This window comes from Netta rufina, assembly GCF_964035555.1.
Source record: "Netta rufina genome assembly, chromosome: 1".
Classification (NCBI taxonomy): domain Eukaryota; kingdom Metazoa; phylum Chordata; class Aves; order Anseriformes; family Anatidae; genus Netta; species Netta rufina.
The window spans coordinates 111413715-111429445 of record NC_140123.1 but is presented as its reverse complement, the minus strand read 5'-3'; the positions used below and the strand labels follow the sequence as shown (position 1 = coordinate 111429445).

At 36.7% G+C, this 15731-nt stretch overlaps 1 protein-coding gene across 1 annotated transcript in view; it reads left to right on the top strand.

Annotated features, from left to right (window-relative positions):
* Window positions 1-15731, top strand: part of CRYBG3 (crystallin beta-gamma domain containing 3) — a 92199-nt gene that overhangs the window by 45806 nt on the left and 30662 nt on the right. The window contains exons 5-12 of the mRNA XM_084293191.1: window positions 209-256; window positions 593-708; window positions 1805-1952; window positions 8639-8775; window positions 10116-10230; window positions 11805-11840; window positions 12721-12854; window positions 14634-14760. Of these exons, the coding sequence (XP_084149317.1) occupies window positions 209-256; window positions 593-708; window positions 1805-1952; window positions 8639-8775; window positions 10116-10230; window positions 11805-11840; window positions 12721-12854; window positions 14634-14760 (861 nt within the window). The remainder of the gene's footprint in view (window positions 1-208; window positions 257-592; window positions 709-1804; window positions 1953-8638; window positions 8776-10115; window positions 10231-11804; window positions 11841-12720; window positions 12855-14633; window positions 14761-15731) is intronic.

Below are 15731 nucleotides of genomic sequence, written 5' to 3'. Positions count from 1 at the left end.
CTCTCTAGCGTTTGCTGCTTTCTGCTGACTGTTTGATTCTGTTAAGCTAGTTACACCAACTCTGAATAACAGTGAGAAAAATCTTAGATGTTTCTGCTATTCACACTTGCATACATTTATTGGAACAGTGGGCCTAGAATAAGCTTTCCATGCATTGTGCCACTGTTGTGGATATTAATAGTTGTTTTCCATGTCCTTTTAATTTCAGAACCTAATTGACAGAGCAGGTCTCAAATACAATCCAAGACCAGGAAAGGTAAGCAGAATTTGTGCATCACACAGATCAATATGACACATGAAATAATTTATTATACCATTTTATTTAATGGAAAGCATTTGATGTTAGTCTAGCTTTCTGTATTTTAATGTAACATATGCTTACACTTGCTTATAATGAGATTGTATTACAAAAATCATGTCACTAGTTATCTTACTGTATTTCCTTGTCCTCCATACAGTGCTTCATATAACAAGAAAATGTGTAGGATATCAGTTTAGTGGGCCCAAAATGAAGTAGGTTTTATTCCAAGCAAAAATTAACTGTGCTGTATATTGAAATGGGCCTTCATTCGTATGTGTTGTCTTGTTTCAGATTATTATTTATGACATTCATGGTGACAAAAGTAAACAAGAAGTTCATTCTGATGTGCTGGATACCACATCCTGGATCTTTCCCATTGGAGCATTACTTAGGATAATTAGAGGATGGTAAGGAATCCAGGTCATATTTAAACAGAATCTTTTCAAAAGACTGTATGTGTGTTTTTCCTTGTGTTTACATTTCTTTAATTTATGACACATATCTGATCTGCAAGACTGTCTTTTTCTTTCTTGTATAATTAGACTGATACCAATGAAAAAAGCATAAAACATGGCTTCAAATGCTGCAGTGCAAAAATAATGTTTCTCCTGGGAATTAACTTCAAACAGAAAGTTCCTAATAGAGCAACATGTAAGTTTAGACTTCTTGCCTGCAGTGCTTAGACAGTAAAGCAATAATCATCACAAGAAGTATGTGTGTGCCAAAGAAAATGTTTTTGTTTGTTTGTTTTATTGTTTTTTTTTCCAATTCAATTTTATTATACAACAGGTGTTACGAAAAGAACATAAAGCATGCAATCTCCACTGCAGTTTGTAAGGTAGCATTTAGAGGATTATGTATGCAGGGGGATATACAAGTACCTTTAAGTGTTTCTCAATCCACTTGTAAAGGTATAGCTCAAAATAAAGTAATAGGTTTGCCTTGGCAACCTGGGGTTGTTACCATGTCAGTTGTTGCATTGGAATTTATTTGGTGGCACTTACAGTGTGTGTTTCTGATTCTTGGCCATAGTAACAATGTATGTAACAGGCAGATTTGAGGCATACATTTTTTGTTTTGTAGGCATTTCTTTCACATCCTAAGGAAACATTGAATGTCATCATTAGTATGTGTATGTTTTATGCCTTACTTAGTATGTACTTAAACAGAGCATGTTTTGATATGTCAGTTAGTATGTTTGTTCTAGTAAAATGTCTTTTTATTTGCATAGTTACTGAGTTATATTTTTATAAATTTAATATTTTAAGTTATGTTAGTCTACCTCCTGGGGAAAAGAAATGTATACTTCATTTTTAAAGCACAGAAATAAAGCACAAGTCACATATGTATCACATTCATATGTGAATAATGAAAGAGTATGTAAGAAATTGGTGATAACTAGCATGATCGGAAGAGATTATTGCTAAGCTTTTCAGCAAATCTGCTGTATGAGCATAGTCTTACGTAATAGCAACAACTCAGTCCATGATTTCGTTATTACAGTTGGATTTTCTATGAGAAACCGAAGTTCCAGGGTCGGAAACATGTACTAGAAGAAGGAGAGACTATACTGGATCACCTTTGGGATCTTCCAGGTGTAAAACACCGTCGAAGAAACCTCACAGTGGGTTCAATCAAACATGTAACAAAGGTATAGACATTGTTAATGATATTATCACATATATGGTAAATTTCTGTTGGCAGCAGTGGCGTATCACTAACAATGGACAATGTGTGTATGCTGTGTTTAGTGATTTAGTTCAAATTTGTTGTGAATCAAATTCTTACCTTCAAGATAAAAAGTGACTGTTTACTCTTTGCTATTAGTTTTTGTGCTAAATTTCCTTTTCTTCCTGAAGATAGCAAGCAAACATAGCTTATCTTTCTTTGCCACCACCTTTATCTGATACAGTGATGGTTAGATGTTTACCAATCCAGTTAATTGAAATTAAATGGAATTAGTTCATATTGTATTAAGAAATGCTTATATTAAGCTTAAAATACCTACTGTGTTAGTATGGTTTCTGTTTTGGGTGTTAGTAGCTGGGATTACAGAATCACACAGAATTGTAGGGGTTGGAAGGGACCTCAAGAGATCATTGGGTCCAACCCCCGACGAAGGAGGTTCACTAGAGCAGGTTGCCCAGGTAGGCGTCCAGACAGTAAACAATCTCATAACAATCCCAGACATTACAATCCCACTTGTACAGCATAGCCTTCAAAATTTACTGTTGCTGCTTCCACAGCTTTGTGTCGACTCCTGGGGTTCCGCACGGCCCAGTGGTACACCTACAGCATCTGGCTCTACATACAGCCAGAAGTTTAAAAGGCATTTTGTTTAAAAGATAGGAATCAAATGCCTAAAACTAAATATAATGTGTCCATTATTACTTAGTGAATGAGGAATATATTTACCAGATCTTGTGATTTAAGAATTAGTGCTCTTTGTGTTTAGCATAACATTCCCGTTATTCACAGTGCAACGGCCCTTTATTGTGAGTGAATTATCATTTGTATCACAATGTGAAAGTGTTTCAGAAAAAGTGCTGGATTTTTGTACTCTACTGGTATACAAGTCATTTTAAAGCTCATGACCTTTTTGTAATCAGTACAGAGATATAATGTCATCACAGCAGTTAGAAATACTTTTTCATTTTCTTAAAGACTTAAAAATAAATAAATTCAGAAGAGGCTAGTTGAGGGCATGAACAGTTCTTCTAATTTATTTAGCTCAAATAAATGCTAAAAACATTTGACCAATATGGGATATTGATAATATGGAAAATGGATAAATAATTAAAGAAATCCAGTAATAACATGCAGAACTATGGTCTGAAGCTCAGGGAAGCTCGGTGTATTTTGTGTATCTAAGAAAACCCTTGGACACAAAAGACAGTGTTGTTAGTTCCATCGTGCTTGGTTAAAAATATTTGTAATAGAACTAAGTAAATTTAATATTGTTCTTCTTCCCATATGTGGTTCATTTGTATGGAACACAGTGTACTGGGTCTGGCTGGGATGTTAACTTTCCCTGCAGCAGCCCATACACGGTAAAACCACCACACAGATGGAAAGCCTTCCTTACAGTAATACCCTATTTTAATAATCAACACTATTTCTCATGTAACTTAAATCTCCAGTAAATATGGGTGGACTTTTGCAATTAGTCCCTAGTGTTGTTTGCAGCTAGAGGGGGTATAGAGCTTGCTAAGCAGGGTTTTGTCCTCTACATCTTGATTTGTGAAATTCCCTTTTTTAAGTTTTGTGTCAGCTGCTGTGGAACTACTTTTAGAAGGTAGTTTACCACAGTTCAGCCTTTTTAATTTACTTTTTTTGTGTGTGTGTGTGAAAATATAGGCTTTTTTTTTTAATTGACAAATAGCTATTTCTCTTCTAGGCAGCTTGTGTGTATGATCAGCAGTATGTTTTACTGCCATTCTCTCTTTCATAGCCTGAGAAGCCCAGTGGCTTGTCTACTGCCTAGTTTGGTCATACTGGCTGTGTGTCCAGTTTATCTGGCTTGTTGACTGATTCTTCTAGTGGCTTTTCATGGTGGTTGTCTAGGGGCTGTTCAGATGCCTTGAATTAGCAGATACAAACATTGGCTAAGTATTTGGAAAGAAAATGGCTTACAAAGGAAAGAAAAACAGATGTTTACTAAAGAAGCTCTAGGAGGTGTGTTTAATATTTTTATTTTTTTACTGGCAGATGTTAGTGTGCTCAGAAACAATCTGACAGTAGCTTCTTGCTCTGATTTGGCTTCAAGCATCCAGAAGAAAACAGATTCTGTTAACTTTGTAGCTAACCTGTGGCTCTACTCACTGTGGATATGGATTTGATGAATTCATGTGTATTTAACTGAAGCAACTTGGCTGGGGAGGGGAGAAGGAGAAGATCCCAAAGGAACAGAACATGGGACTAGTGAAATGAAGACCTATTTGAAATAATGAGAAGTAAGACACTAAGACAAGTAAATATGGGTCTAAGATAGTGAAATCTACCTGCAAACACAGGTTTGTTGTGGCTCCTGCAATCCACTGAGCCAAGTCAGTTCCAAAGTCTGCTGTAAATCCTGTGGAATTGAGGGGCTTTTACTCTTTGTTTCTGGAGGCCCTAAGAGGATGCTAACAGTTGCTTTCCCAAAAACAAGAGCTGAAAAAAGGTACTGATGTTTCCATTCTGGAGTAATCCTATAAACCACTGTTTTACAGGATGACAAGAGGTCTGAAACAGCAGTTTTTAATCTCTATCTGCAAGATGGGGAATAACTGGATTCCTTGTGCAGTTACCTTAAGCAAAACTTTTTGTAATTGGAATGCTCACCCAATGCTCAATATTACTTGAAGGCTCTGTTCTGTTTGTGTGGTTTGCTGGATGAAAAGAAAATATTAATTCAAGCAGTGACTACATAATCAAATGCCACAAGGTATCCTGAAGCGTTGGTGGTGGTATAGGCATTAATTTCCTTAGTATTTTGTTTTACTTCCAGCCATGTTAAGTTTTGTCATTTGGTTTTGCAATGATCTGTGATAGCAAGAGAGGCACAAGACAGAACTGGAAGAAACGATTTTGAATGGATAAAAAAAGGCTGTAGTACTGACAGAATAAGAATTTAAAGAATGCTGCAGAAGCTGACGTGTCCTAAGGACAAACTGTGTATCAACAGTAAGATGCATGTCTAGACTGAATTAAAAAGCAATTGTGTGAGCACCAGAACTAATTAGGCCTGGTTTTCAATAGACTTTTCTTTCATAGTCTTTACTTTTTGCTTGGGAAGCCAGGCTTTAGTCGTGCTTTGTCCTGTTGTTGACATAAAAGGCTACCATCATTTAATCTGGCTATTTTGATCACTTCAGTCACCGAAGGATACAGCTCCAAGCAGAAGAAGAGCACTACAAGTGCTTAGCCCTGCTGGTGTTGTAACCCTGGATCCAGAAGAAGGGTAAATAGCCAAGACCACTTTGAATTGGTTGAAGGCTCAGGGTCTCTTGCTTATGGTAGGGCTCTTGGACAGACTAGAAAAATGCCAAAGATGCCACCAAGAGTAATATTTAATGCTACGGTCTTGAGGGTGCTTTGTAGCTTTCTTCAGAGGAAGCCTGACCCTTTCTGCTAAGAGGCATGATACAGTTTTGGAAATGTCTGTTCTCAGCAAACTGGCTTGAGTAGTCCCCATGCTTTCTAAACACATTGCAGACTGTAGAAGACAGTGTTGTCTTTGCTGCGTCCTCATCTCTTCTCCTAGAAGACCATGAAGGAAGCACGAGTGCTCCAGGATGACTTGGTGGAGGTGGGAGGAGAGTGCCACAGAGTTGAGTGCCCATAGGCCGTGACCTACCCAAGCGCTTACTAGCTGTGTAGTATCAATGGTAATGAAGACCCAGAGGAGACTTAATCTGTTTGCAGTGCTTTTTGTTTTGTTTTCGCCTGATGTGTCAGTAGCGTAATGAATGTGGCATGAGTTTTGACCGCTTGTGAAGTGGGTGGCAGGGCAGGGGGAATAGGAAGGAAACTTTTCAGTTTAGGATCTGTCCAGAAACACTGTGATAGTAGTTTTGCATGTGGCTATCTTACTCTAAAATCTTGACGCCTTGCAAATGAAAGGGTTTGGGGCTGAAGGATCTGGTTCTTGACTTGAATGCTGTCATATTTGTGTGGTTTTCATTTTGTTTTTAAAGATAGTGGCTTCATTAGAAAAGTTAAAAAAGCTTCTGAAAGTAATGATGCCAATTAAATACATTTAGGCAAATCTGAACATGCTGGGGCAAATATTTACTAAGCTAAGGTTTACATGCTTAAGCTATAGAAATCAATGTTATTCTACTTGAGTGTACATCTGCAAATACAGTGTTCATTTATACAGCAAGATAATTCTTTTTTTTTTTTTTTCAATCTGTGAATTATTATATATAGTCTTAATGTATGTAACTTGACCTATTTAAGTCAAAATGTGTATTTATGATTTTTTTAATATGCTTAGAAAATATAAGGTACTTCTTGCTTGAAGATATTATTAACTTTAAAAGTAGGTACTGCTTTTGATGAGGACCTCAGTTTATTATTTTATGACAGGACTTTGTAGACTTAATCTAGTACACACAAAAATACCACTGCAATGAGTAGAGTTTGTTTATGGCTGTCAAAATCTGGCTGAAGAGAGGTGGTAGTAACTGGGAGAGATTTTATTCTGAATGCTTGTGATTCACCTAGGCTTTGGAGAACTGCTACATTCTTCACCTGTTGAGGTGGAGCCTGCCTTGAGCTTCAAGGAGGAAACCAAAACTTGAAAAGAGAATACAAACTGGTTCTTTCCAAACTTCAAATGGAAAAAAAAATACCTCCTACCAAATGAAAATCAAACATACTGGCTCCTAGTCTGTCTGAGCCCTCAGGCAAAGATACTTTATTTTGCTGCTTGTTTAGTCTTGTAGGTACTTTGTTTCAGAATTTATCTGAAACCATTAGAGTCTAGCGTCATTACCTGTGGAATTCTTATAGGTGCAACTTCTGATCTTGCTTATCAAATTTTACTGTTGGATTCACAGATTTCAGACATACATGTCAGGTATTATAGGAGACTATAAAACTACAATAAAACTTCTTTTAATCTTGTTTTGCAATACCTTTAGAACTTGAGGAAATAATGTTCCTTGCTATATAGTAGCATTGTATTAGAAAGGTTTTTATCCCTAGTCTTTCTGCTTTTATTCATCTGAATATAAAAATTCTGGTATTAAAGGGTGGTGGCCTTTTTCTTGTTTTTTGTTTTCCTGAAAACAAATAGTATGCATTGTTTGCAAGGTACAATACAAAGGAAACACAATTGTGCAAGAGAAAGAGTTGCCAAAACTGAATATTGTGGTACTTAGGTCTCATGAGGAAAGTGAAGTAATATACAGAAGTGCACCTATTAGAATTGCCACAATTATTGCTGACAGTTAAATAACTCCTGAAAGAACTTTGACCAAGCAGAGCTGTTTTTCTAGTTGTGATGCTTCTTCATTTGAAAGCTCCACTCAAAACCAGGTGTAAAGGGAGAGTGTGTTGGCATTGTCACGAGATGAGGGGCTGAAACATTAAGAGCTTTTGTGCCCTCAGGCTGGATTTCTCTGCAAGCTCTATGTATTTTGTCTTCTGGGTTTCTGAGAAGCCACAGGGTGTGTGGGGTCACTGTTTTGTTGTGACCCTGGCTGGTTCCTGAACAAATCCAGTAACCAATACTTCTGTTGAAGGAACCTTGGGTTCAGCTTCTCATTCTTCTTTTTCAGCACACATTTAAGGGGCATCTTCATCCAGCTACATTTAGGATTTCTGGGGTCTTTTATGCTATTCAAGATCACCGGCATAATGCAAATGGACCCATGGGTTGGAAGGGGAAGTGTACTATGAAGTTACCACTGAGTACTGAAGGTTTTCAGCTATAGCTTATCAAACTCTGTAAGTGTGTGAGCCACCTTTCACTGTCACATGAAGACAATTCTGTAATACGCTGCTGAATCAGGACCTTACAGGAGATCCTTATTGATTCATAACGTGTTTGAGTGCTGCGGGGAGAAAAAAAAAAAAAAAGGTTTTGACTATGTATTTTATATGTGTTATTAAATTAATGTGGTTCAACTAAAAAGTCCACAAATTCTAGATCAGGTCATGTGTTCAACAAGTTGTTCTCTGGCATAGACATATACCTTCAAGATTGTAACGGAGTTTGTTGCTTTGTAGTAACAGAAAAATTGCTAAAGTGTCTTCTTTACAAATGCTTTACAGTATTGTTCTTTTTCTTTCTTTGTCTAAGACACTGTAAAATTATTTAATGTGACAGAAAATTGAACTCACATGTCTTGAAAGCATAGTCAGATGCATAACAGAACCTAATTAGCACCAGGGGGGCTGGAGGGGAAGAAGTGGAATGAAGTAGACATTTCCAGAAAATGTTAGTAATACATGCATATTTAACTACATGTGTCTTATGGAAGCAATGTCTTAAAAATAAATAATCTACAGTACTATATGCATGGTTTGTCTATCAGTAAATACTGTCAGAACCTTTACCTGAATAGTATTTAAATAGCTTTTTGAAAGCAGCCTAGGCATAAATGTACTTTTTTTTTTTTTTTAAAGTTATTAGGAGATGGAAATTTACTTCTCTTAGCTTTTATAAAAATCACATTTTGCATTTAAAAACAAAAACCTTCCTTCATATAAAGCCCAGAGTTAGGTTAGAAGGGTAAGAAAACAGGGAAAAAAGAAGGAAAGATGACTTGTCCTTTTTCTCTATCCCTCCAGTGGGGCAGACTTTCCGAACATGGATAATCCTTAGCATTTGTTTTGTTTCTGCAGGACTGCAGTGTTCCAGAGATCGAGTTCTGCCTGGGAGCTGGCACAGGGGGACTTCCTATCTGCATACAAAGCGCAGTTGCCAATTTAGAAGAACTGGATGTTGAAAAAAACCCGTATATAAGTGTCAAATCAGGAGTGTGAGTACTGAACCTGTTTTATAGCAGTTTGCCAGCAGGTAGAAAATCATCATGAGCTAAAAGTCAATGATAGGAACGATATTCTAGGTTTTTGCTATATGTCAGTTAACATACACTAGATATTCCTAGCTCTACACTTCAGCATTGTGCTAAGCAAGCTTCTAGCAGTGGAAGCAAATTTTTGAAGGATTTTTTTCTTCTAGTTGCTGGCAGAGGTCTTCTATAATTCCATCTTTGAGTAGCTTTATAAATAGAAAGAGCAGCTCAGCTATAATTAGCTTTAAGTTCACTGGAGAATAGATGCCGTCTCCCTAGCCACCCACCCTGTTATAACTATAACAGTGTGGCTGAATACCAGAAGATGAATATTATGTCATGCAAGCATTCTTCAATTTATGGCTATATTCTGAGTTTTTGCAGCGAGATGATGCAATATGATATAGGCTCCTTTGGTAGTCCGTCATTTCCTGTTTTGAGCAGAATAGTCTTGTTTTCTGGGTAAATGTCCAATACTTCGCATTTCCTGAAGTTTGGAAATTCTGTGCCTCTTCTTTGCAGAATGACATTAGCTGTTCTGTTACAAGAGTCTGAGTTTGCCTTTCCGTGCGAGCCAAGCTTTCCTTCCCACGATCTTGCAATATGTCTGTGAAGCTTGAGGTGATGAAGGAATTAAAAACAGAATCTTGTCATAGTTTTGACAGAACTCTGACTGACTATTAACTGCTTGTAGTATCTGTGTGTAGTTTTAAGTAATTGTCCATACAGCTTAATGTCTCTTCCTCCATTCCTTATTTTGTTTACTAACTCTGCATCCAACCTTTATGTTCAGTATTCTTTTTTATTTAAGGCAGTCTGAAGGAGGGTCAACATTTTTGATTTTCACATTAAAATTAAAGTATCTGGCTTTCCAAAGGAGTGCCATAAACAATCATACTTTAATAACTTCCACTGAAAAAAAAATAAGTAGGATTGATGTTAGAAACCTTTTGATTCCAAAGGTGGCAGTCCTAGGTAAAATTTCACGTCTCATCCTTAATACTGGTGCTTTAGTATTGGTTCAGTATACTCACAGTGTAACAAACTGGCTTCTTAAAGCAAGTAAGCAAGTTGGTAACTTTCTGCTCTTTTGTTTATGTTTGCCTGGGACTGAGTGAAAGTATTTGAGATCTTCTTAGCATTGATAGTGCTGGTGTGTTTAAATAGCTTGTTTTTGATGTGCTGACAGTATCTAAAACACATTGTCTACTGCTAATAATCAGAAAAAGAAAAATAATTTTAAGATTGTTACATTTGTAATGTATCTAATTAGATTAATAAGTCCTTTATCCCGATTGTTATAGATGGCTTGGTTATTCAGACTTTAATTACAAAGGAGAGATGAAGATTTTGGAAGAATGCAATGAACCATCTGAAATTCCTTCAGCAGATGTGAAATCTCTGCGTCCCTTAAAAATGGTGAGGACTTCACAGCTCCCTAATAAGTCATGTGCTTGCCTTTTGGCTGTTGTGAACCTTTGGTCGTTTCGATTGACAGAATCACAGAATCACAGAATTTCTAGGTTGAAAGAGACCTCAAGATCATCGAGTCCAACCTCTGACCTAACACTAACAAGTCCTCCACTAAACCATATCCCTAAGCTTTACATCTAAACGTCTTTTAAAGGCCTCCAGGGATGGTGACTCCACCACTTCCCTGGGCAGCCCGTTCCAATGTCTAACAACCCTTTCGGTAAAGAAGTTCTTCCTAAGATCCAACCTAAAACTCCCCTGGCTCAACTTAAGCCCATTCCCCCTCGTCCTGTCACCAGGCACGTGGGAGAACAGACCAACCCCCAACTTGCTACAGCCTCCTTTAAGGTACCTGTAGAGAGCAATAAGGTCGCCCCTGACATGTGACTTCGGTTCTGACATCCTTTCAGGTTTAATCCTTACATGTTTAACAGTCCTCTCATGCCATGGTACATTGTTAGTGTTGGAATGGCACAGTAGGAATTTGTTCCAGGGCTTGCTGAGCTCCTGCACCAGCTCCAATAAGAACACATAGCCAGTGCAACAGCAGGACATGTTCCTGGGAAACTGCTGCTGTGGAGATCAAACAAGATAGAACTGAAAAAATTGTAGTTGTATTGCAACCAACACCAATTCATTAATTAAAACAGCTCCTTAGAAGTTGTTCATTTTCTTTTTTTGATAGTGCAGACGGAATCTGCTGGGGGTGGAAGAGAGGAGAGGATTTTACTATTAAAAATACCCAGTAGTCTTCCTGTGACCTCACATTGCATACAAATCCTGAGAGGGGCAGCTAATTTTGATTTTGATAGACATCACATAGGTTTAATTGTGAAAAAGATGTGGCAGGATATAACACATCATTTGACTGTATACATAGCAAGTCTACAGAAGGAGAATTTAAAATCCTCAAGTCAATAAAACATAACAGCTTGGGAGCTCCCACCTAACAGCTTGGGAGGTAGGTGTCTTATTCTCCTACCAAATATCACTCACTAACATTTCCACGGGAAGTACATTTTTTGAATTTGCTCTTTAACCACAGACATGAATGTTTCAGCCTATAGTTTTTGTCTTCTCATGTTTATAGTTTCTTAGTGTTTCATCACTGATGCTTAAGTAACTCAAAATACATGTACATACAATCAAAATACATGTACATACAACACAGCTTTAAAAGTTAATTTAAAAAAATGTTCAATGCAAATTAGTTTAAAAAAAAACAAAAAAAAAACACATGGTAAATATTTGCTTTTGAGCGCTAATAGACAACAAAGGAATATTTTAACATTGCTTGCACCCCTGCAGGGTTGTCAATGCACTGATTTTGTTTGTAGATCAGGTTGAAAGCAACCCTGGCCTTCGTGAATTATCAGAGTATTTAAGCTAATGCTTGATTTGGCTAACACTGAGTATGGTGAATATAATTACAAAGACTTTGTGACCTGATAGTAATGTGAAATGTGTATCAAACCATAATTTCAAATGTTATATAAATACTATTTTCCATCTTTTTTTAGGGTGGACTAAAGGTACAAATGCCTATGAACGTCAAGGTAAGCACTGAGGATGCTGAAAATAAAACTGAAAAAAAAAGCACTGGAAATACAAAACCCTTTTCAAGGCTATTTTCTTTTTGTTGCGTGTGTGATGTTTGCTGCTGAAGGAAAATTCACTAATACTGTCAAGTCTGCTTTCTTACTAATGCTTCCTGAAATGTGAAAGTAGTAGTTTGTTTATTACATATTAAGAGAATGTGAATTTGCTGTAGGCAAATTGTAAAGCTTTTGTAATGTAAAATGTTGTTCTTTGACTGACACATTCATCCCTGTAATGGAAGTGGGTCAGGAGGGATTTTCCCATTTAATGTACCACGTTTAAAAAAAAATATGGGGGAGATTAGAATCCTTCCTTCCTATACCTGAGCTCAGTACCACAGGTCATGAGTACAACCACAAACTTTCTGTGATTTGAGGAGCAGAAAGCTAATCTAGCATTATTGTTCCTCATTCCTCCTCTTTCTGTTTCTCCAAAAAAATGCTAATTGTATAGGTAATTTTTAATTATGCAAATACATGCAACACTTGGAAATGTTTCTAATAAATAATGTTAATAAATATTAATACTGTTGATAACTGATCTGTGTGGTTTGGCAGATGAAGAACCCACTTGGGTGTGTATGTTATCTGCAGTCACTGAAATTACTTCAGCAAAGTGCAGAGATGTTGGCTCTTGTTGACTGAAACTCTTGACTAGTTTTAAGGGTTAGCTCAGCACATCTAGCTGTGACAGAGTTAGGATTCGCTGCAAGCTGTTATCCGCTGCCTAGGCACCGTATTACAGGATAAATCATAGTCATATAGCTGCAGAGTGCAGTTACATTCAAACTATAATTCGGGACATGTTCAAGGCATTGTTTGAAATCATGTTTTCTAGATGATAATATATGAGAAAACACACTTTGGAGGATGGTCTAAAGAGTTTTCAGAAAATATCACTTCTGTCCTGGCTCTGTTTGGTAACAAAGAGGATTTCAAGGAAATTGGATCAATACGCATCGTTGGTGGAGTGTAAGTGTATTTCACATTTGTATTTGTATACTTTAAAATAGAAAATTGTAATTAAGTGTTAGGAAGTGCCAGCTAAGGCATGATTAGAATTTCTCTCGGTAAAATATTTTAAGAAAGAAATACACATTTCTCTTGTCAGTTATAAGCCTTGAAAAAAATTACCTCTCTTTGTGGCTTACCTATCTAAGAAAATACTGGAAGGTAAAGCTAAATGTGTGAGGGGTGTGACGTCAGTGTTGGCCATTTAGATGCCAGTAAACTGGGCCACTTTGTTCCTTAATGACAGCTTTCACACAGAGCTGTAATTTAGATTGATTTATGCTTCCGATAATCTCTATTTGATTTACGTAAATGACCTTCAATAGGTGTGGACAGTCTTCAGTTTGACATTTTAATGCCTCTGAAATCTATAAACTGTCTTACTGTCTTAATGGCTTTACTTTGCCACCTGTTGCATGTTATTTAAAAATAAGAATGCACTCCTTTGAGGCCTGGGATTGACTCTGTGTCACTTTGACTGTCCCTCCCTCCTTCTCACACACACAGAAAAAGCTGTGTAACAGAACCATACGCTTAGGTGAACTTCTCAAGAGGTAGGCTCAGCTCCAGCTGTTCTAGAGAACTACTAATCCACAGATTGTTCTTTCAACCTCTCCCAAGACCCAAAAATTTAAGATGGTTTGAAAGCATACAGGATGGTTGCTTCTGCCAAAGAGCTTAGCAATGAGAGTTTTCAGAAGCTTTAATCTTTTTCTTAGAGGGTTTCAATACTTCAATATAAAGACTCAAGAATATACAGGCTGTCATCAGAATCTTACAAGCACTAAATTAAAAATAAACTTAATTATGAATAAACAAATAATCTATTCAAATAAATACACTACATATTAGCTATCTGGGAAACCTCAAATTCTTAAAAATCATCCTTCTGTCTGTTGTGGTGTCTTTTATTTTTAATACTGTGGTAACTTAAACAGATGAATTAATGTAAACCAAATGGTACTAAGAGTAAAGCTATCACTGCCTGCCAAATTTCAATGCCAACAGAATTTGTATAGCAGTTCTAAATACTTGCAAGGGAGTTCTAGTGAAATCAATGCTTTCAAGAAAGAAATTGTGGAGGAGAGGCATTTTTTCAAATTAAGTTCCACTTTCAAAAATGATATAGAAACACCTTATTTTAATTGATTATCTGTTTTGTTCAAAATAATTTTAAGAGTTTTATTCCCTTAGTATTTAAATATGTTCTATACACAATATATTGTATATATTCAATTCATTTGTCTATTCGTAGACTAGAGCAGGAAACAGTATAAGTGGGTGAAACCTTCCTCTGCTGAAATTCCTGAATATTATCACAAACTCCAGCAAGGGTAGGATCTTCTCATTCATGAAGACATGGAAGAGATTTTCTGCTGGGTTGTATCATTGGCAATTGGTGCCTTACAGTGTTTTGGCTGCTAGATGTGTTAGCCTCTATTTAGTACTGAATATTGGTATTAAGAATAGGGCTGACAGAGGAGAGATACATCAAGTAGCATTACACAAATAAACTGTTGTTGGAGAAACAATCACATGGCAGAATTTTGATCCACAAAGAGCGCTTGGTTGTGTGTTGTGATTTCCAACAAATCTTGCTTTGTTTTTTAGCGGAGTCTGTGATACTCATCTTAGTGTTCTTAGGATGTTCATTTCCCCTTTTATTTGTTACAAAAAATCGTGTGTGGAGTTATATTCCTTTTAGTTATTTCTCTTTATTTTGTTGTGTGGTTACTGTAGATGGGTTGCTTATGATAAGGAACGCTACAAAGGCCGTCAGTATTTGCTGGAGGAGGGAGATTATGAAGACAGGCACTCATGGGGGGGAACTGACAGTGTCCTCCTGTCTTTCCGGTTTCTTCAGGCTGTAAGTACTTTTATGAATTTCATACAAATGATTCACAGCTCTATACATAAAGACGGTTATTCTTCCTTTACGGTAGAGGTGTCGTGTGTTTGGTCATTCCATCGGTTGTCCAAGTTCACTCTCATTTTCTTACTTGCTGAAATTTAGACTGGACTGTATATGTTGTAAAGTGGAAGCAGGTTTTGAATAGCTTTTCTAAAGTTCATGAAATAATGTATCATGCAGAATTCCTTGTTCCCCTGCCAGATTTTCAAAGTAACTCACTTCTGCACTTTAAGCTGTTCAAATCTCTAGAATAGATTTTTTATTTTAAGTTTAACATTGGTAAGTGTACAGTGTAGTTCCTTATTAAAATATAAAATAGTTTTTCAACATAGCAGCTGTTGTGAGCCTTTAAATATTACCCTCTGTCTCTGTGATTTTTGTGCCAGAAAATTTTGGCAACAAGAATAATCAAGTGGAAAAAATCCATTCTACTAAAATGTGTTTAGTGGGGACAACGCTGAAATAATAAAAACTATATCAGAGTCCAGCACTGGAAGTAATGTTAGATTTTCCAGTGATGTAGAAACATGGGATTAGAATTTCCTTACTATTTCATTTAGTGGGGGGTTGATTTGGTTGGTTGTTTTTGTCTTTTGTCTTTTTTGTTGTTGGGTTGTTGGTTGTTTTTTTGTATGTCTTTTGTTTGTTTCTTTGACTGATAATAAAAGGAGCTTTGTGAGTATTCCTGCTCTTTGAATGCAGCTGCAAAGAGTGGCTCCTTTTGAGAATTAAATTGCTTACTCTGATGTTACCCGGTCTTCCAGATGTGATGTGATATTCCTGAGCCAGGAGCTTTGTGAAAGTTGAAGATAGGCACTTAGAGCGAACTAATGCAACAGTCACTTTGGATTTTTTTTATCTATTTATTTATTTTTTTTTGGTTGGTTGTTTTTTTGGGAGGGGAGGAGTGGGGGTATAAAGATGGG